Source organism: Gadus macrocephalus, chromosome 6 (genome assembly GCF_031168955.1).
Source record: "Gadus macrocephalus chromosome 6, ASM3116895v1".
Classification (NCBI taxonomy): Eukaryota; Metazoa; Chordata; class Actinopteri; order Gadiformes; family Gadidae; genus Gadus; species Gadus macrocephalus.
The window spans coordinates 22,928,498-22,948,757 of record NC_082387.1 but is presented as its reverse complement, the minus strand read 5'-3'; the positions used below and the strand labels follow the sequence as shown (position 1 = coordinate 22,948,757).

At 45.5% G+C, this 20,260-nt stretch overlaps 2 protein-coding genes across 2 annotated transcripts in view; one reads left to right on the top strand and one right to left on the bottom strand.

The window, feature by feature from the left end:
* LOC132458797 (transcription termination factor 1-like) overlaps window positions 1-13,565 on the bottom strand; it is a 14,344-nt gene extending 779 nt beyond the window's left edge. Inside the window, exons 1-11 of the mRNA XM_060053094.1 lie at window positions 13,464-13,565; window positions 11,945-12,704; window positions 10,989-11,079; window positions 10,304-10,425; window positions 8,479-8,667; window positions 8,140-8,218; window positions 6,595-6,719; window positions 5,894-6,131; window positions 5,489-5,581; window positions 3,686-3,751; window positions 3,506-3,591 (exon numbers count right to left, since the gene is read on the bottom strand). Of these exons, the coding sequence (XP_059909077.1) occupies window positions 3,506-3,591; window positions 3,686-3,751; window positions 5,489-5,581; window positions 5,894-6,131; window positions 6,595-6,719; window positions 8,140-8,218; window positions 8,479-8,667; window positions 10,304-10,425; window positions 10,989-11,079; window positions 11,945-12,635 (1,780 nt within the window). The 5' untranslated portion in view covers window positions 12,636-12,704; window positions 13,464-13,565. The remainder of the gene's footprint in view (window positions 1-3,505; window positions 3,592-3,685; window positions 3,752-5,488; window positions 5,582-5,893; window positions 6,132-6,594; window positions 6,720-8,139; window positions 8,219-8,478; window positions 8,668-10,303; window positions 10,426-10,988; window positions 11,080-11,944; window positions 12,705-13,463) is intronic.
* Window positions 13,566-20,260, top strand: cfap77 (cilia and flagella associated protein 77). The gene is made up of 7 exons (XM_060053134.1): window positions 13,566-13,644; window positions 14,024-14,091; window positions 14,904-15,009; window positions 15,329-15,569; window positions 18,025-18,127; window positions 18,544-18,642; window positions 19,927-20,260. Exons 2-7 carry the CDS (start codon window positions 14,029-14,031, stop codon window positions 20,047-20,049), a joined length of 735 nt encoding a protein of 244 aa, XP_059909117.1. The 5' UTR covers window positions 13,566-13,644; window positions 14,024-14,028; the 3' UTR covers window positions 20,050-20,260.

The following is a 20,260-nucleotide window of genomic DNA, read 5'->3' as shown; positions in this document are numbered from 1 at the left end:
CTCCTGCCAAATCTCTAGATCCAGTTTTCCTCCATCCGATGCTCAACAAGAAGCCGCCGAATCGTCTCGGTGACAAGGAAACATCAGCCTATCTAACAGGAGGTGTTTAAGCGATCCTACCACTACGATAGCACACATTTACATATCCCGCCACCGCCGTACGGCAACACATAATGACCACGATCGGCGACTAAGTCTGAATGTTTTGAAATATTCTAATGATGCTGAAGCAGATCAGCTGTGCCAATGGGTCCTGCTTAGGGCTGAACGATTAATCAAAATCAAATCGACGTCGTAATGTAATAGAACGCGATATGCAAATCAAAAAGGCTGTAATAATACTTTAAAAAAATCTGGGGATTTGTTACAGCAAGACAGCAAGGCGCACACAGCTTTTGGCCGTGTTCTCTTAATATTCTAGAACACTCCCGGTGCTCCGGCGGGAGTCCTGGAGCTCTATATCTAAATAATATCATATTATACATAGATATCTATATCATATAATATAGATTATCACGGCCAACTTCAGGTAGTCAAAGCCAAAGTTTGTCTCCCCCAATTCCTTCTCAACCATGGCTGAGGTAACCCCCACTAGTCTCGTTGTGGAAATACCAGAGACGTCAAAGAACTGAAGTGTTACGCGCCATAACACCAACAGCAGAACAGTTATCCAAATTACACACACTTGCGTTACAGTGTGTGCAATCGCACACACACACACGTAGCGCTCGCACGGTCGTAGCTCATTGGCTCTCTGGGCGGGCATGGCAGAGAAAGGGGAGGTAACTTGGCCCCTTATGACGACATATGGGGCCACATTCCAAATCAAAGCGCCTGAGCTTCCATTTTTTTCAAAAAGGTGAGCAGGATATCTAGTGCTCGTTTTACACCAAACACAAGTTTTAGCTACTGGGGGACGATAGGCAGGCTAGGGGAACTCATATTAATGTTAGAAAACCTCATAAAGTGAGATTTTCATGCCATGGGACCTTTAAAACTCCTAGATTATTAAATTGTTAGTCGAATTAAGCGTGCATGTATACGGTCAATCAGATTGGAATAGGATTATGCGTTCTGCGCGTGCTTGAGATATTTCCCGGGGGCCGTGAGCCGGAAGTATAAGGGGACAAAAGTTGTGTTGTTGTCGCCGTCTGAAAACGAGAAACGGCGATTTATTTAAAAAGGTGACAAAGAAGATGGAGGAAGCCGCTGTCGTGCCAATGTAGTAACCCCCTATAAGAAGTGCATCATCATCAACATGCATTCAGTACACACTACGCTTCTGTTACGAGAGAAGCGTATGTGTGTGCGTGAGAACGGCAGCGTGTGTGTGAGTGACTTCAGCGAGTGAGTGGACGAGCGAGGAGAGCGAGCGGTTGCGCGGGTCAGTTTAGTGAATAAAAGAGTCCGGTTGTGTCAGTGCAAACGTGTACTGTTAAGTTAGTGGAACTGCGAATAAAGTACCCAGCCTGTCAATAATCGGTGGCCACTTTATTCTGACCTATAAGCAGACCCACTGCCGGTCAAAGTGAAGGGTGTTACCCCCGAGAGAACATCGGCCCTGGAGGAAACGTCTCTCCTGTGCTCCTCGACTATGGTCTGGGAGCCGACAGCAGGAAAGCTGTAACACTTCGATTTCACCCAAGGCTGAATTAAATTACATGTCTTTCTAAATGTTGTTCATCAACAACGTTGTAAAGTAGTAACTTCGGGCACATCTGTCAAAATAAATGTTTTTTTTACGTTCTTTATTCGTTCATTGCGAGTTATATATTCATTCATTCAACTGACGGGGATATTCTCTGATATTATGAATCTTAAAGACTGCGTCGGGTTCTCTGACTCACTGGTACTTCAGCAACAAGTAAAGACTCGTAGTGGGGGTTATCTCGGCCATGGTGAAGAAGGAATTGGGGGAAAGGAACTTTGGCTTTGACTCTCTGAAGTCCAGATTGAAACGCGGCATAGAGGAGAAAGGGAATATTGCCGTATTCGGACTCCCAGAGGAGCTGCTCCACCGCCGCCGGAAGACTCCGCATACGACCGAGAGCTCGGAACAATGGAGCGTCGGAGGAATGACATGGACCCGAAGTGAACTGACTGCTGTCTACTGAAAACATCTTTCTCGAATGCTGCTGCGGCGGCCTGAGTTTGTTGTTGCTAGTGATGTAAAAAGGTCAACCGGTGGCTCTATTACCACTAGTTGAAATGGGCACAGCGCCACCTATCGTACCGGGGTATGAAATGCTTCGGCCAATGAATCGATTTTCTCACCGCCATGTATACTCGGACAATGCAGTTGTCCGATTGAGGAGCATAGTCGAACTATGGCTTTAATCGGATTAAGCTGTGCATGTAAACGTTCTGATTGACTTGCCCAGTTCTTGGATATCACACTCTCAAAGCACTGCCTATTTATCTTACAACCAATGTAATGTCAGTAGATAGAGCCGTTCCCACTCAACTTGTAGATGTTTTGTATTCCTGGCTAAATTGAAAGGCTACTTCAGGAGGTCTGGTCTTATCAAAACATTTGGTGGATACAAAGGTTGGTAGGTGAGGGCTGATGCAGCCACTTTAGAGGCAGTACATGCAACAGCTTTAAACTACTATTCTTGATATTGTAGAATATTGGTGTATTTTAGTGTCTCTCTTTTGTTCACATTTCTAGTCTCGGGACCGGCCAGGGCCTCTCTTACTGATACAAGGTGTTATCTCCAACATTCTGCCATTGTTATGTTTCAACAAGGTTGAACCGACCTGGTCCTCCGGGACATAGCCAGGGCCAGATACCTTATCAAGGCTGAGAGTGCGTCTGTTCACGTGTTATTCATGTATCCCCTTTTTGTATGATACTCGCCCAACCCTTTGGTTCGACGAGTAGAGGGTTTCGACAGCCAAGGACAAGTCATCGACCACCGGGTCCACTATAGATTATTCAACCTAAGTCTGTATCTCGCTGTACATCCTGGAATAAACCATCTATTCAACCCTCTAATCCAACCTGTCAAGCTGTTTTGATTTCGACTTCAAGAATTACTACTACGACCGAAAATACACAACGCAGAGTCTGTCCGAACAGTTTAGAAATAAGCTGAAATCTAACAATATATTTGATTTATTCTGCTTTGTGAAATGCTGTCTATCCAAAGCATATCTGTGCTTTTGAGATATCCGTTATTGAGGAGCAGATACAGGATTACTCATCTGGCACAAGAATACCTACAGTTGGACATTGGGACTCAAACCGAGGACCTTCTGAATGGGAGACCAATAAGTCGTCTCCATCATATGACCATCCTGTCTGTTATGAGACTAGGATGCATGGACTAGAATTCCAAGACGGCTGGAGATAGATGCCAGACCTACACAATACCACACTTCACTACACAATTCTGATGATTCGATGTTTGAGTGGAGTCAAAAAACTCAACTATAAACTTTTGAATGGAGATTTCTTGAGGGGGCTTCATTCCGGCAAAGACGGAATAAAATGCAGCCTTACCAGAGTAGGTGAGGACAGACGAGTGTGGAACACTGGTGACTTTGAGCATGTTGAGCATCTTCTGGGTGGTGTAAGGTGTTACATTGCTGAAAAGACACGCGCCACACCACAAGTTGAATACACCGCCTTATGCCACTGTAGAAGCACATCCAAACAACAGCCTGCGACGCGCTAACTCACCCCACGCACTCGGACACATGCTCCCAGTCGATCTCTGCAGGGTCCTCCAGGTCCATCGCATACAGCCTGCACGCACACGCACACACACACACACACACACACACACACACACACACACACACACACACACACGCACACACACACACACACACACACACACACACACACACACACACACACACACACACACACACACGAACAAAAAATAGAAACGCTAGGCGTTAACATCCCTAGCAGCAGCCCTAGGTGCTGATAATATAACCTGTTTATGTTAAGCCCCTTGAAACCAGAACTGGTTTAAAAAGGACAATACTGGTCTGGGTGATCAGACCATCGTAACCGCCTCGCCTGGCTTCACCAAAACTACAAAAAAATGCTGTTATCAGTAACATTTCTCATAACCACTTTGGTGAGAACACTCTGCCTGCCACCAATGTGAACAATATCAATATACAAGTACTTGCATGGCGATTCACTGCTATTTGTTACAACATCCGTACTGAATGACGACTGATTTCAAAAGACGTAGTGTTTCCCACAGACCAGGTAGCAATATGTGGTGCCCCCCTGGCGCCGGGGGGGGGGGGGAATAAGTGTATCACGGTGCCTTGGCGGTCAGTTGAAGCCGGTCATCGGGGTGTATGTAGAGTGTGTGCAGCGGGCGGCGTTCAAAGACATACTTTCCGAAGCTGCCATGATAAATATACACCTGTATGCTTATCTAGTGTCACCTGCTGAGACAATTTTAAAGCTACAAGCAGCATTTGAAATTATTCAGATCAATCTTCATTCTTTAAAGTAAGTTCTTTAAGAGAAGACAACTAAAACCATTTTTACCAGAACCCTGCCTGGTTTCATTCCTTGCCCCAACTTTATACAATACAGGGCAGGGCAGTAGAATTAGTTTGCTCATACAAATACCTGGACTTTATGTTGGAGGAAGACCTGTCTTTTAAGTTTCATGTTGAGTATTACTCACCAAAATGTATGTTAAAGTTTAGTTTTTACCGGATTTTTTGCCTATTTTAGCGGCAATTCTGTGACGTACAAGGACTGAATTGCAAAAAAACACTAAAGCTGGAGGTTTTTATTTCAAATAGTGAACTCGAGACCTACTTCAACCTATCGCAAAGATGCAGCTCAAGCTTTCCGGGTGCCAACGTAGAGACAACTTTCTTTATTTTTGACCAGGTAACTATCGCTCTGATTTAGGCGACCGTTTTATTTCAAATATGTAGCATAGGTTAAGCCTAGGCTATTTGTTGACCTGGTGAACAAAGGTTTAAATTTGCAGAATGTTAAGTCCGCTCATAAAGACGTTTCTTGAAAGATTCAGATTTTATGCTTGGGAGATGGCATCAATCCCTGTGAGTAACTGCTCAAACAACTTTTATAACAATTTTATGTAGGCTAGTGGGAAATCCTTATTTATTGTGAATGTTAAGCTAATTTGCATGAATACTTTTGCATGAATGCTGAAGCGGGATAAAATAGGCTAATGCAATAATGCAGGTTCCTCACGTTAAACTGCTATGCATTAACATCGTAATACTTTTTTTAAATGCATATGACTCAAGGATGTGGGTAACCCTTGATAACAGAACTGATCTAGGTTCAGCCTACGGGGTTGATAACAGAACTGATCTAGGTTCAGCCTACGGGGTTGATAACAGAACTGATCAAGGTTCAGCCTACGGGGTTGATAACAGAACTGATCTAGGTTCAGCCTACGGGGTTGATAACAGAACTGATCTAGGTTCAGCCTATGGGGTTGATAACAGAACTGATCTAGGTTCAGCCTACGTGTTGATGAGCGTGATCCTGGGGAGGACACGCTGGAATCCTCCAGGCTGCCCTGCTTTACGAGAGGCGATTTTCGGCTTCAAAATGGTGAACCTAAAAACACATACAGACAAAGAAGTGGCTTGACAAGACATACATATGGAATAAAATGTATCAAGTATATAAATAAAATAAAAATCACAAAGCATTACACACACCTTTACACCTCTCAAGATACCCAAAGGGCTTTACAGTGTGTGTGTGTGTGTGTGTGTGTGTGTGTGTGTGTGTGTGTGTGTGTGTGTGTGTGTGTGTGTGTGTGTGTGTGTGTGTGTGTGTGTGTGTGTGTGTGTGTGTGTGTGTGTGTGTGTGTGTGTGTGTGTGTCACCAGGGGATGATGGGAGTCTAGGCCAGACACACACTTACCATTTCTCTCGACACTGGACCCAGGACCGGCCTGGGACCTCCTCGCTGATGGACTTCCAGGGCAGATTATGGTACAGCTGGCGTCTGGTGACCCACAGCTCCTCTGGGCCGGACCCGGCACTGGCCCCATCCCCGGCAGCCCCAGCCTGGTTCTCTGCGGCCAGCTTCTTCAAATGTACTTTTATTGCCCCTTCCAGCACGTCCCTTTCTTTCGGGGACCACGTCCCTATTACAGTCTCTACACACAGACACAGACGCCGGCACACTGCAATTAGGGCATTTAGCAGCTGCTAAATCTGCTAGCATCTGCTAGTCCAAGCGACTTTTTTTTTATTGTTAAAAGGAAGAGAAACAACAATATACCGCTTTCAGTACAGTAAGGATGGTCGACAAGTGTCAAGCACTCACAATCTCTAGGTTAACCCATTCCCTGTATACAACAAAGCTAGCTGACTAGGATAAGTGGCTACACGATGCTAAGTACTATTTTTAAGAGCCAGGAGGGCTATGCTTAGTGAACACACACAAACACACACACACACACACCTATAATAGCAGACCTATTATTATAGTCCATTGTTGCTGTTTTTCCTAGCAACATGAACAAATAACATAACATCCTATGCGACAAAGCTAGTGTCAAGCTAAATGCTAAAAACAAAATAACAATAATAATCTGTATATTGGTGTGTGGGCCTTACTCATCATACTGAAGCGTTTCTGGATGCTGTATATACTGCGCTCCATTCCCTGGGAGACAGCTACCCAGTTATTTCCATGGATAAGCTGCTTCTTCTTTAGCAGATTGACCTCCTCCTCGGTAAACCTTTCAAAGGATAAAAAAGTGTTGGGGGGCCCGTTTGCTATGCAATTTTATGTTTAAACGTAATCACTGCGCTTTGTCCTCTCATCTACACACAAGAACAGCCACCATGGTCTGTTGAGCACACCTCCAAGGCCGAATGCCCACATCTCTGTACACTGTAAGTTTGTGTGTTCATGTGAAACTAAAATTTGGGAAAAACTGTTCGTCGTGACGTCGTGAACGCAACTTACGGCTGGACATTCAAGGTTCTAAAACTGTAGGTTTGGACATGATTTATTATTACTGAAGGGGGATGTATAAAAAAAAATAGCCATATTACAATGACGGGTGTAAAATTATGGATGAAAGTAAAAGGTCCTTGTGTGACTGTGTGCCACAGCTACACTTAAACAACACTGCATGTATGAATATATTCCTATATTCCTAATAGCTAGTACCCAATGATCATGTCAAATGTTTAGATATATTAACCTTGCACCCAGAGATGGACCCCTTTCTCTTGCATTGCCACCTTAGGCACAAAGTCTGCTACTGAGCCCGTGCCAATGTCCACTTTCCCACTCATAGTGTATTGCAAACTAACTTGGCCTCTCCCGCCATGGCTGACTTCAGCCATGGCCGAGCCTAAACCCCCCACGGTGGTCGCACCCTTCACCATTGTGGTTACTGCCCACAATGTTTTAAAAGAATCATGTACACCCATTGCCTCACTCAAGAGGTTTGCTCAACGCTGCCGGTATCTTCCCAAGTTAATGCTCGTATAAATCAAACACTTTGAGGTCAACAAGAGTCAGCAAAGTCAGAAAAGCAAATATATATTGCTTTGACAGTTTTATATATGTATATACAGTATATATATATATATACCACCTAAAACCAGTCTAGTTTGAGCTATCCTTTAATTCTTCCATTTAAATTTTTGTTCAGTATGTGCGAATGCTCCTTTAGGATTGCTACAAATTGTTGCTGCACTGACCATAAATTTAATTATATTCTGGTCAGACGTTATTTTCCAACAACATGACATCCCGTCATGGTTGGATCACCACGAGCCGTTTTCAGGGCAACCGATCAGACAGGAAGTTGTTTGGACTCCTGACTTGGCTCAATCTGGTGTGAAGGTGCTGATGTGCATTGGAGATGCAGCGATGCAAGGGAGAGCAGGTTGGCTGGTAACCAGAAGGTTGCTAGTTCGAGTGTCGAGGTGTCCCTGAGTGAGACGCCTCACCCCAACTGCTCCCGACAAGCTGGCCATCGCCTTGAACGGTTGACTCTGCCGTCAGTGTGTGAATGTGTGCATGAATGGGTTAATGTTAGGCGATATTGTTGAGTGATCATTGGTTAGAAAAGCGCTATATAAATGCATTCCATTTATATACTGAGGGGCTGAAAGTGATGGGAGTTATGGAAGCCCACTGACCTGCCCTTGTAGTTAAGTTCATCAAAGATCTTCCGCCCTCGGATATAAACTTTGAAGCATGGCCTGGGGATGCCCTCAGCTGAATAGACAGACGGATAGACAGACATAAAGCAGATATAAAGAACTGTAAATACTTTATATGAAAATAATTAAACCAAGTTGCGTTCGATAACATATTTAGACACAGAAACAGAACTGTTTGTATCGTGATCGGTGAATATGATTAGGGCTGAATATGATCGAGTCCTGAATGGTAAACAGTTTTGCAAGATGCACCAATACTCTGTTTCTATACGAGTCACTAATGCGACATAGCCCAACAATGACAGCTGAACTTACCAATCCTCTCCGTGAAACGGTTTGCCACCCGCATCTTCCTGATGTTCTGCATCCCAGGATCCATGTGTCTGTCCGGGAAGAAAAGGTGACTGGCTGACGGGATGCTGGTGAGGGCAAGGAAGTTTGCCACATTCTGCCGGATCTTAACGTTTTCCTCCATCAACCACCGGCCCGTGCGCAGGTCAATGCCTGAGGGGAATCACAAAATACATTTTAGGATTTAAAAATCTACGTTGATCATAGTTGCCTTGACTAGAGAGATCTGGTGAGTTTCAGTGGTAGTAAAGTCATTTATTGTCAATCATTTAAATATAGACAATTACATTAATTTGAACCAATCCAGGCAGCCCAAGTAAAAACCCATGAATAAAAAAACCAGGACCCTGGACAACTTCCAATAGAATCAGGAATACCCATTTAGAACCTGGGGCGATTTCCACCAGCCTCGAAGGGGAAGAGCCAAGAAACCACCAAGAGCCAAGAAGCTCAATATACGTATAGTACTCCAGTGAGAACCAAGCAGAACCCAGACTACCCCAGAAGAACCCAGAGTCCACCAATATAACCCAGAGTACCGCAATATAACCCAGACTACCCCAGCAGAACCCGTACTACCCCAAAAGGACCTAGACTACCCCAATAGAACCTAGACTACCCCAATATAACCCAGACTACCCAAGCAGAACCCAGGCTACCCCAGCAGAACCCAGACTACCCCAGCAGAACCCAGACTACCCCGACATAACCCAGAGTACCCCAATAGAATCCAGAGTACCCCAATAGAACCCAGACTACCCCAAAATGACCTAGACTACCCCAAAATAACCCAAATACAGTCCGGTCTACCGTAGTAGAAGCTAGTCTACCGTGGTAAAAGCTTGTCTGCCGTGGTAGAAGCTAGTCTACTGTCGTAGAAGCTAGTCTACCGTCGTAGAAGCTAGTCTGCCGTGGTAGAAGCTAGTCTACTGTCGTAGAAGCTAGTCTACCGTTGTAGAAGCTAGTCTACCGTAGTAGAAGCTAGTCTACCGTCGTAGAAGCTAGTACAAGCTGTAGAAAAGTCTACATCTTGTACAGAATGCTGCAGCTAGACTGCTGACCAGAACGAGAAGGTTTGATCACATCACACCTATTCTTTGCACTGGCTACCAATAACTTTCAGATAGGATTTTAAGGTGCTCCTACTAACCTATAAAGCCTTGCATGGATTATCTCCATCGTACTTGAAGGACCTGAATCATTCCTTATAGTCCTTCTCGGTCCCTCCGGTCTTCGGGAGCTGGCCTTCTTTCAGTGCCAAAGGTTACAAAGAAATCGGCTGGACAGAGAGCGTTTGCCTATCGAGCCCCCTTCCTACGGAATAGGCTGCCACCAGTGATCAGGGAAGCTGACTCTGTGGAGCTATTCAAAGGAAAGCTCAAAACGCACCTCTACAGTCTTGCGTTTGGAACATAGGAGTGTGAAAACAACACAGATGCGATGTGAAGACCACTCTGTGTTTGTTTGTGCTTTTGTTAATCCAGTACACATTCCCACTATGTACTCTTCCGATCGAATTCACTATTCTGTCTGTTGTAGCGTGTTGCGGTGACTGGACTGGATGCCTGGACTCTCCTCATGGTTAACCGGCCAGCACCACATCACCAATTTAATATGATGTGCATGCATTTACCTGTGTGTCAATTATGGCACCCATTGCACTCCTGACCATCCCTGGAAGAAGGGATCCCCTACTATGCGTTTCTTCTCAAGAGAAGAAACGCATAGTAGGGGAACCGTAGGAGAAGCTAGTCTACCGTAGTAGAAGCTCGTCTACCGTGGAGGTTACCTTTCTGCTTGAACTCTCTGAAGCGGGTCAGGTCATACCGCAGCATATTCTGAATGACAGAAAGCGGGCGAGACTCGATTCCAGGAACGTACAACATCAGCTCAGTCATCTGCAGTTGATCTCTGAGGGCGAGAACCACCACACAGAAGCACACAAAACCACACACAGAACGCCACATATTTACCACAACACTTGTGGAACACGCTTGACAATCCGCCTGTTCTTGAAATGTGGATTGGAAATCACAAGAACAGACTAGGGTACCAGGTTAGTCCGCATATAAGACCTAGCTTCCGAGCCAGGTTATGACATATTTTGTTATAAAAAATCCTCCTCGTACACAGGGCATATTTCACTTAACGCTACACGTTTGCCCCATCATCCGTCTTTTTAGCGACTAAAACATTTGTTAATACCTGAAGCAAATCTGCTCCAGAAATTATTGAACATGAAGGATATGAAAGAAAAGGCTTGAAAATATTAAGGAACTAATAAATCAGTAGTCGGTCAACAGTTCTGTATCAATACAGTTGAATTGTGGCTGTACACTAAACTGTCAATAGTAAAACACAAAAATGGTTTAATTGTTGCGCCACAGTTGTAGAACCGTCATTTTACTGGAGTGCTATAGTAGTGGTTCTTCATTTAGCATTTTCTTGCAATGCAAATTAGTTTACAAACTTACAATTCTTCTCGTAGCTCTTTCTGGATTTCTTTGTTTCTTTTTTTCTTCGATTTCTTCTCTTTATGAAAAGGTTCATCTTCCAGTGGACCTCCTAATAACAAACAGAAGGTAATACTGCTAGTAACAGAATAGCAAGCAGCAGACAGGAAAAGATGATGACGTTGAGGAGCCAAACCACTGTAGTCATTGTTTAATGTTATACAATAGTGTTTCCCATACATAGACCAATGTGTGGCGCAGCGCCACAGAATCAACACCGAGCGCCACAAATTGATTCTGCTTTTATTTTATTATTTTTTAAGCGATTTTGAGATATAAATATCGTTCCGTTCATTCATCTCGCATAGCACTCTTTCTCCCTGTCATCCTCGTTCACACACGCACACGCACACAGAGACAAGCGCGCACACATGCCAATGGTGCGCGGGTACACTGCACTTATTGGATAAACCCGCGTATCACTGTTACATGCACACGCACTGACAGCGGATTCGCCCGCTCCTCTCAACGCGCCTAAAAAGGAAAATCCGAAGATGCGGGATACTTGCAATTAATGTGAAATGCGGTTATAGTCTAGATAGATTAGGGTGTTAGAAGCCCGATCTGCCGTCGATTTGAATTTGCTATTCAGCAGGGGCTGGATATCGGGAGGACTGTGGGCCGGTCCACTTTGAAATGTGTTTTGTGCCCGATTGAGCAATTACGCAAATCGAGCAATCCCCCCCCCCCGGCAGGACTCCACATCTAATGTATTGATATATATGTAAATATAAAATGATGATGATTACGATGCTAACCCCTGGGATATTACTCTTTTAAAAGAAGAAACAAAAGAGTCTTCAATCAGAGCTGTACGAGGCACAGATGGCCGATCCAGCCAGACAGACCGACCGCGCGCTTTGCCCAAATGATGCCTTATGCGTCTGCCTGCCTTTGACCCCCAGATGGTTACGTACCGCCTGCAACCGGTTGGCCTTCCAGTCTCTCCACGCCCAGGTCTGGAGTAACGTCCATCGACTCTGTCACAACCACACTCTTTTTCTTCAGGTTCTTGGCCTTGGCCAGCGGTCCCACCGTGTTTTGGCTGTTGTCGTTAGTCGTGACCACAGCAATGTTCTCCTCGACGGTCATGTTGTGGTGCTTTTTCTTCTTTTTGGAAATACTTGTTTCTACGACCACTGGCACCTCGCTGTGTTCTTCTCCCTTCTCTTCCTCATCAAGGAGTACTAGGTCCTTCTTCTTCTTCTTCTTCTTCTTCTTGTGGGGTTTTGTTTCCTGGGTGGCCTCATCTGATGTGCACCCCTTGCCCATCCCTCGGTCATCGTAATTATCCAGGTCAATTTTCTCTGTACACTCAGCCTCTATCCTCTGCTTCTTCTTCTTCTTGCGGGGTGTTGTTCCCTTGGTGGCGGACTGACCGGCCTCATTTGATGTGCTCCCCTGGCCCATCCCTGCGTCATCGTCCAGGTCCATTATCTCCGTACACTCAGCCTCTAGCCTTCTCTTTTTCTTCTCCTTCTTTCTCAACTCTTTCTCGTCTGTCTGAGGCGTGTCCAGCAGTGGCGTGTGTCCCGCTGGGAAGCTCTTCCTCTTCTTCCGACTGTGGTGAGGGACGACACCGTCGTCTCCAGACGTTAGGGTTTCCATGGCAAAAGGCACTGTGGATCTTCACTCTCCACTTCCCTGGGTCACAAAGCAGGACGAGCCGTGTCCGACCTGGAAGGAAAATGTACATGTGTCATCAATTGAGCATTGATTATTTGTTGACTGAATTGTAAACCTAGGAGGAATACATGTGCAAAACGTCAAAGTAAATAAATACATTTGTTTATTTATTTAGAATTTGAAAAGACATGAGGACAAATGGTAAACTTCCCCCTGCCCTAAGTCTACGTTGATCTGCAATTTGGTCGCGAATTCCCCTGATTGGTGTATGTGCAGAACATTGGGTTTACAGACAGCTACTGATAACCTAGAATTTCGTTGTTTTTTTGCAGAACATTGGACTTATAGGGACGGTTTACAGATGTTCAGTCTCAAGATTCATCTCAAAACACTACAAAGTCCCCTTTATTAATCGAATGCATTGACAGGGCTCGCCGTGCTCAATATAACTAAGCTAGATTCACCGCATGCTTCGCTATGTTTTGTATAAACTGCACTACATATATATAGTGTATCGTATACAAAAACCACACACACACACACACACACACACACACACACACACACACACACACACACACACACACACACACACACACACACACACACACACACACACACACACACACACACACACACACACACACACACACACACACACACACACACACACACACACACACACACACACACACTGGCACGCAGCGGCGGAGGGAAATAACATTTCAATCACTGGCAAAGATAATCGGAGGAATTGATGATATCATAATACCAAAAGGGCTAAATGAGATCCTTATTATTGTATCATACCGTAGTTTGCGTATCCAAGTAACAAGTTCACAAAGCAATACGACACGCTTGATGCAGCAGGCATGAGTTTAGTTTACTTCCTGTTTACTTCCCGTTCGTTGTCTCTCCATCGTGGCGTCTTCGTGTTGCGCTGTCGCCGTCTAGTGGTTGGAAAATGAATTACCGTCAAACGACCAATCCGGTAGGTGCACGGATGAATCCTTATAAGACGTTGGATGCAGTTAAACATTGTCTAGATCTAGAAGAAACGTGTGGGAGACCAAAAACATTGTCCTACAAACTTTCCGCCGGTCACATATCAGACTGGTCTCCATGGATCTGTGTGTTTGACGTTGTTTCCATAGCAACCGAGAATACCTACGGCAGGATTCGAAGATAGATTAAGTTTCTGCCCCCCTAATAAAAGAGCCATGAAGAATGATCTTGATTTTTGCTTGCATGTAGCCTATCAGAAATAGCAGTAGTGGCCTAATATAGCGATTGGTGGTTTTAAGAAAGAGTCATTGGGGTCAACGGGTCAACTAAACTCACCTGTTCTCCAACTCCATCGACGTCGGCAGCGGGGATGGACTCGCCTCGCCTGGGAGTAGTGAGAGAATCAATGCTGGCCAACCCGCTTCTCTTCGGGGTAAATACCTGCACACTGTAGTGTTGAAACAATCACTGTGTTAAGGTTATAACGAGGTGTAACCTTGTAGCCTCAAAATAATGTTATGTTTTAGGTCTAATAGTTATCGCGTCAATATTGCATCTGTCTGTTATCAGGATGTTGTATATATATTTGTGTTTTTTTGTGTCTTGGTGTATAAACACAGACCTACCGCATGCAAACAGGGTCCTCGGTTTTAAGTTATTGTCGTCACATGAGTTATTGGTCAATAAGAGTAGGTCATCAGCAGGTGCTTGACTAGATTGGTGGATAGTTAATCCACCAAGGTATTAGTATGCATATATATCCATTTATATAAATCATTCACGTAATTTTTATTTATGTAAATTATTTTCAAAGAAATTCCGCAGGTTAGTGTACACTAGATGGCAGCAGTCATTAACAAGACCTCGATTAGTGATTCGCAACCTCTGGCTGTGAGAACGAGACACATATGTTTTTAAATACTACTGAAGGATCCTATAACAGACGCAGAGGCGCCGCGTCCCATTAGGCATACCAGGCAATTGCTTGGGGCCCCGGGCCACTACTAGGGCCCCCAAAAAAAAAAAAAAATCGCTCGATACCCCCCCCTCAACAATCTCTCCGAACCCCCCCCCCCCCCCCCCCTCAACAATCGGCCCCCTAAGAATTCTTGCTTGGGGCCCCCACACTACCTCGCAACGCCCCTGAACAGACGATACATATTATACAATAGTCCGATGACTGTACTCTAAAAAAATTAACGCAGACTGAATCTGGATTAACGTGTGTGGGATTGTTCTGTGCAGCGCTCCCTTGGTCATAGCCGCTCCAGCCATCTCCCACTACCACGTCCCGGGCCGGATTTTGTCTACGGGACCAGAAACACAGCTGCAGATGGTGGTGTAGCTGAGGGTAGGTCTTTTCACTGATGACATTAGCTCGATAGCAGAGATAGAGAGATGGAGATGACAATAAAACTTACAGGTGTCTGTCAGTCCGTCCCCACTGGTTTTCACTTCTCCTGCATGTGATTTTTCTTTGGGGATACTGGGGCTGGAGTCTCTAAGGTGTGTGTGTGTGTGTGTGTGTGTGTGTGTGTGTGTGTGTGTGTGTGTGTGTGTGTGTGTGTGTGTGTGTGTGTGTGTGTGTGTGTGTGTGTGTGTGTGTGTACGTGCGTGCGTGCGTGCGTGCGTGCGTGCGTGCGTGCGTGCGGCCATACGTGTGTGTGCAGCTCTATCATTTTGGCGGGTGCAGCCGGCAGCGGGCGGTTCTGCGCGCCTGCAGCCTCTCCCGGTGGATTACGTGTCCATGAACAGAGAGGGACTCAAGTCCGGTCTGGTCACAGCTAAGGAGCTGACGCAGTACAAAGCTCAGTGGGCCAGTGAGAACCACCTCACCTTCAACCGCCCCCGAAACCACAGCCGGCCAACCAACCGGGCCATCCCTGATATCACGTTTGGTATCACGACAAGGTCAGAACTGCCACACACACACATACAAGTTTAAATTCTTTTATTTGGATCTACAAGCAAAACAATGTTTTCTTTTTTTTTGATCCAAACATTAATTAGAAGGTTTCAATCTGAAAACTAACCAGACACTGAATGTGCAAAATGCTTAAGCACGCAGAGGAGTAGAGAGGAAATGATGATGGTTTAGCTGAGGTTAAAGCATTGCATATGACAATATGGCATTCAGGGATAGACAACATAACGTCTCTTCCAGATGTGGAGGCTGCCTATGGTCGCTGAGTCTGATCAGAATTTTAGAACTCTTTTCGCATCAGCCTTTTGCAGTCCACCCATCTGCAAACCTCGGAGCACAACTTTGTGTACATGCCCCAGACTTCCGAACACAAGTATGATTAATTGGCAGTTATATCCTAGAGCTGTGATACATTCTACCAATGGCTGGTATTTCATGAATTTGGATGTGAAGCAAGTGTCCATATACAGATCAAACGCACAGGCTATTTCTAAGATGGTAACTGATTTTCTGGCTTGGTTAATGAAAACAATGTCTGGGGTGTTTGGGATGTTACACAGTATGTTGTTATCAGTACAATTATGATCAAACCAGTTCAATTTCACAGTGCTGTGCTTATACATGTGTGTTGTTCTGTCCTGTACTTGTCTGAGTTCTTGTGAGACCAAGTCCACCAGACGGTCATGTCTGGCGATGTACAGTCCCTTGTAAAAGCTACAGCCGTTTAGGATATGGGCCATTGTCTCTTTATTGTCTGGGGTGGGATGTAGGATGCAGTGTGGGTTGTGTTGTGACGGATACCAGATTGCCAGGTTGTATTTTGTTGGCAATACCTGTAAGCGGGCCTTAATGCAAAAGATAAGGACGTCCTCTCCAATGGTCGTGTTTGAGAGGATAGAGTGGGACACAGAGTGGTTTGCAAAGGGTAGCAGTGCCAGTTTGCCCTGCAGGCTTAAGCTAGTCCAATGCTGTGCACTCTCTTCTACTTTCATTCTTAGCATTGTGGCTCTCGCTATTTTGATTGACAGCTCGTGTTGCCCATCTTCCTGTTCAAAGGTCGCGCATACATTGATGAGCGGGTCCATGACAACAGAGTTCAGTGCAACAGGTGTACCATCGGGCCCCGCCCACTTCAGATTTATTCTTGAGCGGTGGCACAGGTCATTGAGATCCATCCAGTCTGACCGCACACCGAAGCCTGCAGTTTTGATGTCCAGTATTCCATTATCTTTTATTTTGAATCCGAGGAATTGCCGCTCATTCTCCTTCGCAGGTGGGATTTTGCTGCATATGCAGGAGGAGTGATTCACGGGCCATTTCCCGGACTGTCACGCTCGCAGTTGAGCATCTTGAGGAGGTGGTTGGTTCTGGTGGCAGTGTAGACCCACTCAATGTTTGGGACTCCGAGACCTCCATCACCACGGGCTTGGAAGATGATGTCACGGGTCGAGTGGGTGTTTAAGCCAAGCCATTTCCTCACCAGGCTCACCGTCTTGTTTGTCATCTCTGTGAGGATGTTCTGGGGTATATGGATGTTTGCAAACAGGTGTTGGATTTTTGAAAGAGCGACTTCTCTGATTGCCTGGAATTTCATTAGAATCGGGAGGGGGGATGAATCGATGAGGTCGAGTCTGACAGTGTAGTCATTAGTCAGCTCTTTGACCTGTTCTTCCCAGTCGCCAGCGACATTGAATTTATGGCCTAGATATGGGTATGTTTCATGCCTTGAGTAGACGCGGATTGGGTTCTGCATTATTGTGAAGGATGGGGGTCTGTCGGATTTGGCTTGATACCACCGATTTCCACCGCTCCTCCTCTCATAGAACGCAGCACATTTGGTGTGTTTTACCTCCAATCTTGACCACTGTATGAATTCCTCAGTGCGGTGGAGCATTGAGTGGATTACGCTCTCGTTCCGTGATGAGATCTCTCTCACACACACACACACACACACACACACACACACACACACACACACACACACACACACACACACTTATAGACACACACACACACACACACACAAACACACACTTATAGAAACACAAACACACACACACACATCTGGAGTAAAACGTGGTATGAACTTCTTGTGATCGAATCTAATGCTCCCATGCTCAACATGTACAGCACATTGCATTATTACTGGGGACCAGTGTACCCAATATTAACACAGTTGTCCTATTGGGTTTGTTGCACTGGGTATTTTCATGACAATATGCGTGGAAATATGCAAAATGCGTTCACTGAAGTTCAAGTTTGTAGACATACATTGACTATATGGTCAAGACCGAAACAGACAACGGGGGACAGTATTGTGACAGGGCTCACCTTTCATGTGCTTTTTGTGGACAGGTCTGTTCCCTGCTTTTATGACATCATCCAATGTTAATAATCTTGTCTGAACCGGTTTGTGATTGGATTAAAAACTGGACCTCTCAGACCCCCGTCTCCACTGGCGGATCTACTGGCTCATCATTATGGTCAGCGCTGGATAGATGAACAACAGAGACACATGAACTCAGAGACCAAACAACCAGACAAGGTAAGAGAGTAGACACAGAGACACAGAGACACAACCCAGAGACTAAACACCCGACACAGAGACACAACCCAGAGACCAAACACAAGACAAGGTAAGAGAGTAGACACAGAGACAACTCTACCCCAAAACAAAGAGGAGAGGCGCGGAGGAGAGAGGCGAAGAGGAGAGCGGAGGTGAGTTGAGAGAAGTGAGGAGTCTCCTTGGTGTAAAACATTAGTAACCTTACCTAACCTTACCCTTGGTTTATTGTGTGTGTGTGTTGTATCTTTCTTCAGATACACCTTTATTACTTATCGGTAGGATTTGTGAGCTTATATATATAATATATATATGTGCGTGTGTGTGTGTGTGTGTGTGTGTGTGTGTGTGTGTGTGTGTGTGTGTGTGTGTGTGTGCATGTGCGTGTGTGTGTGAAGGCTAAACTGTGTATTTCAGACACCAGGACCAGTCTGTTGAGGAAGAGCAGACCTTTGCCAAAGTCTGAGCCCCAGTGTACAATCAGACGCTTTACTAAGGTACACACACACACACACACACACACACACACACACACACACACACACACACACACACACACACACACACACACACACACACACACACACACACACACACACACACACACACGTGTGGATTTGTGGTGTGGAGGATGTGTATAGAATGTGTGTTTGGAAGGTGATATGCGTTGGACATGACAAACCAATCAGCACCAAACACCAGATGACTCCAGAGACAGGTTTTTTCTAATATAAGAGAGTAGGGCTTCATATGAACATGACTGTACTTCAACATCAGCTGAGCTTGACGGTTCCTCTTCAAAATAGTCAACACAGTAATTACAATCCCAGAAACAAAACAATATGGGATGTCACCATGCAATAGATAACCGATTCCAACAGAGCAGCTAGTTGCTTGGTAATTCTTGGGCCCCCTGTACGGCCCTAGCCTGGCTATACCCATGCTGCCTTGCGCACGATTACTTTTCGCGCTGCTAGGCAGCCTGGATTCCATGGATCCGACTTTCGGCTGAGATAGGGAACCAATCACAGAACGGAGAGGGATGGCAAGACGATGACGACGTCTATGCGACACACCCATCGTCTTCTTCCTCATCGAACTTCTGTCGCTCGACATACGTCATCTGGTATAATTGATACGATTGGCTATGAGCTACGTACAGACTCATATGATAGACATTTGTAGCGCCCAATAAACGGCTCCAGGCAATCGTAAACCGCGCCTCAAATACGAGAAAATGAATGAGTGGTTCCCAGACCTCATCTCAATGTAGATTGAGATGAGGTCTGGCGTAAGCCAGGCTAGTACGGCCCAGGTGTGGCGCATTAACGCCTAACGAGCAGGTGACCGGGTTACCCCATCAGCCTATTAGAGGCTATGCATGCAATGGCTTGTGTTAAATGGACTGCCTATAGCACTCGTCATTCATTCCCTGAAGGCGGTAGCAACCTTTGCAAGGCGACCTGCTCTACCCCCTGGGCCACTGCCATGTTTATCTAGAGGGGGCTTCGTCCCCCTAGAGGGGGGGTCATCTGATGCAATCACTCTACAAGTGGTGTTGCTCTGTGTTACAAATGAGAAATGAAACACAAGGCAACTTACTTAAACCAAGGGGATGTGTTTTATTTCTCTCCCTCCCGCTCGCTCTCTCCCCCATCTCTCCATCTCCCTCCTTCTCTCTCTAACTCTCTCTCTCTCTCTCTCTCTCTCCCCCTCCCCCCCCCCATCTCCCTCACCCTCTCTCTCTCTCTCTGTCTCCCTCCCTCTTTCTCTCTCTGCAGGTGGGCCCTGCCCTGGATACCTTCAGAGACCCTGAGAGCCGCCTGAGGGCGTTTAGGGCCCACAGGTCAGACTGTGTGTCCAGGAGAGGGGCTCTTGGTCAGGGAACATACAACCTGGACTAACCCTGTCACCGCTTCTGGAGAGGGCAGGGCGGAAGATGGAGCAGAAAATATACCTACTCTTTTTCTGACGACTTCAAAGTGTTCTTTGTGTGGCTCATGCGATGATGATATAGTTGAAAATAGGTTTATCAGATTACAGAATATTTTACTCGATTTGTCAAATCTTTTATTCATCATTTTAATCATCAACTAAACACATAACCAAGTGAAA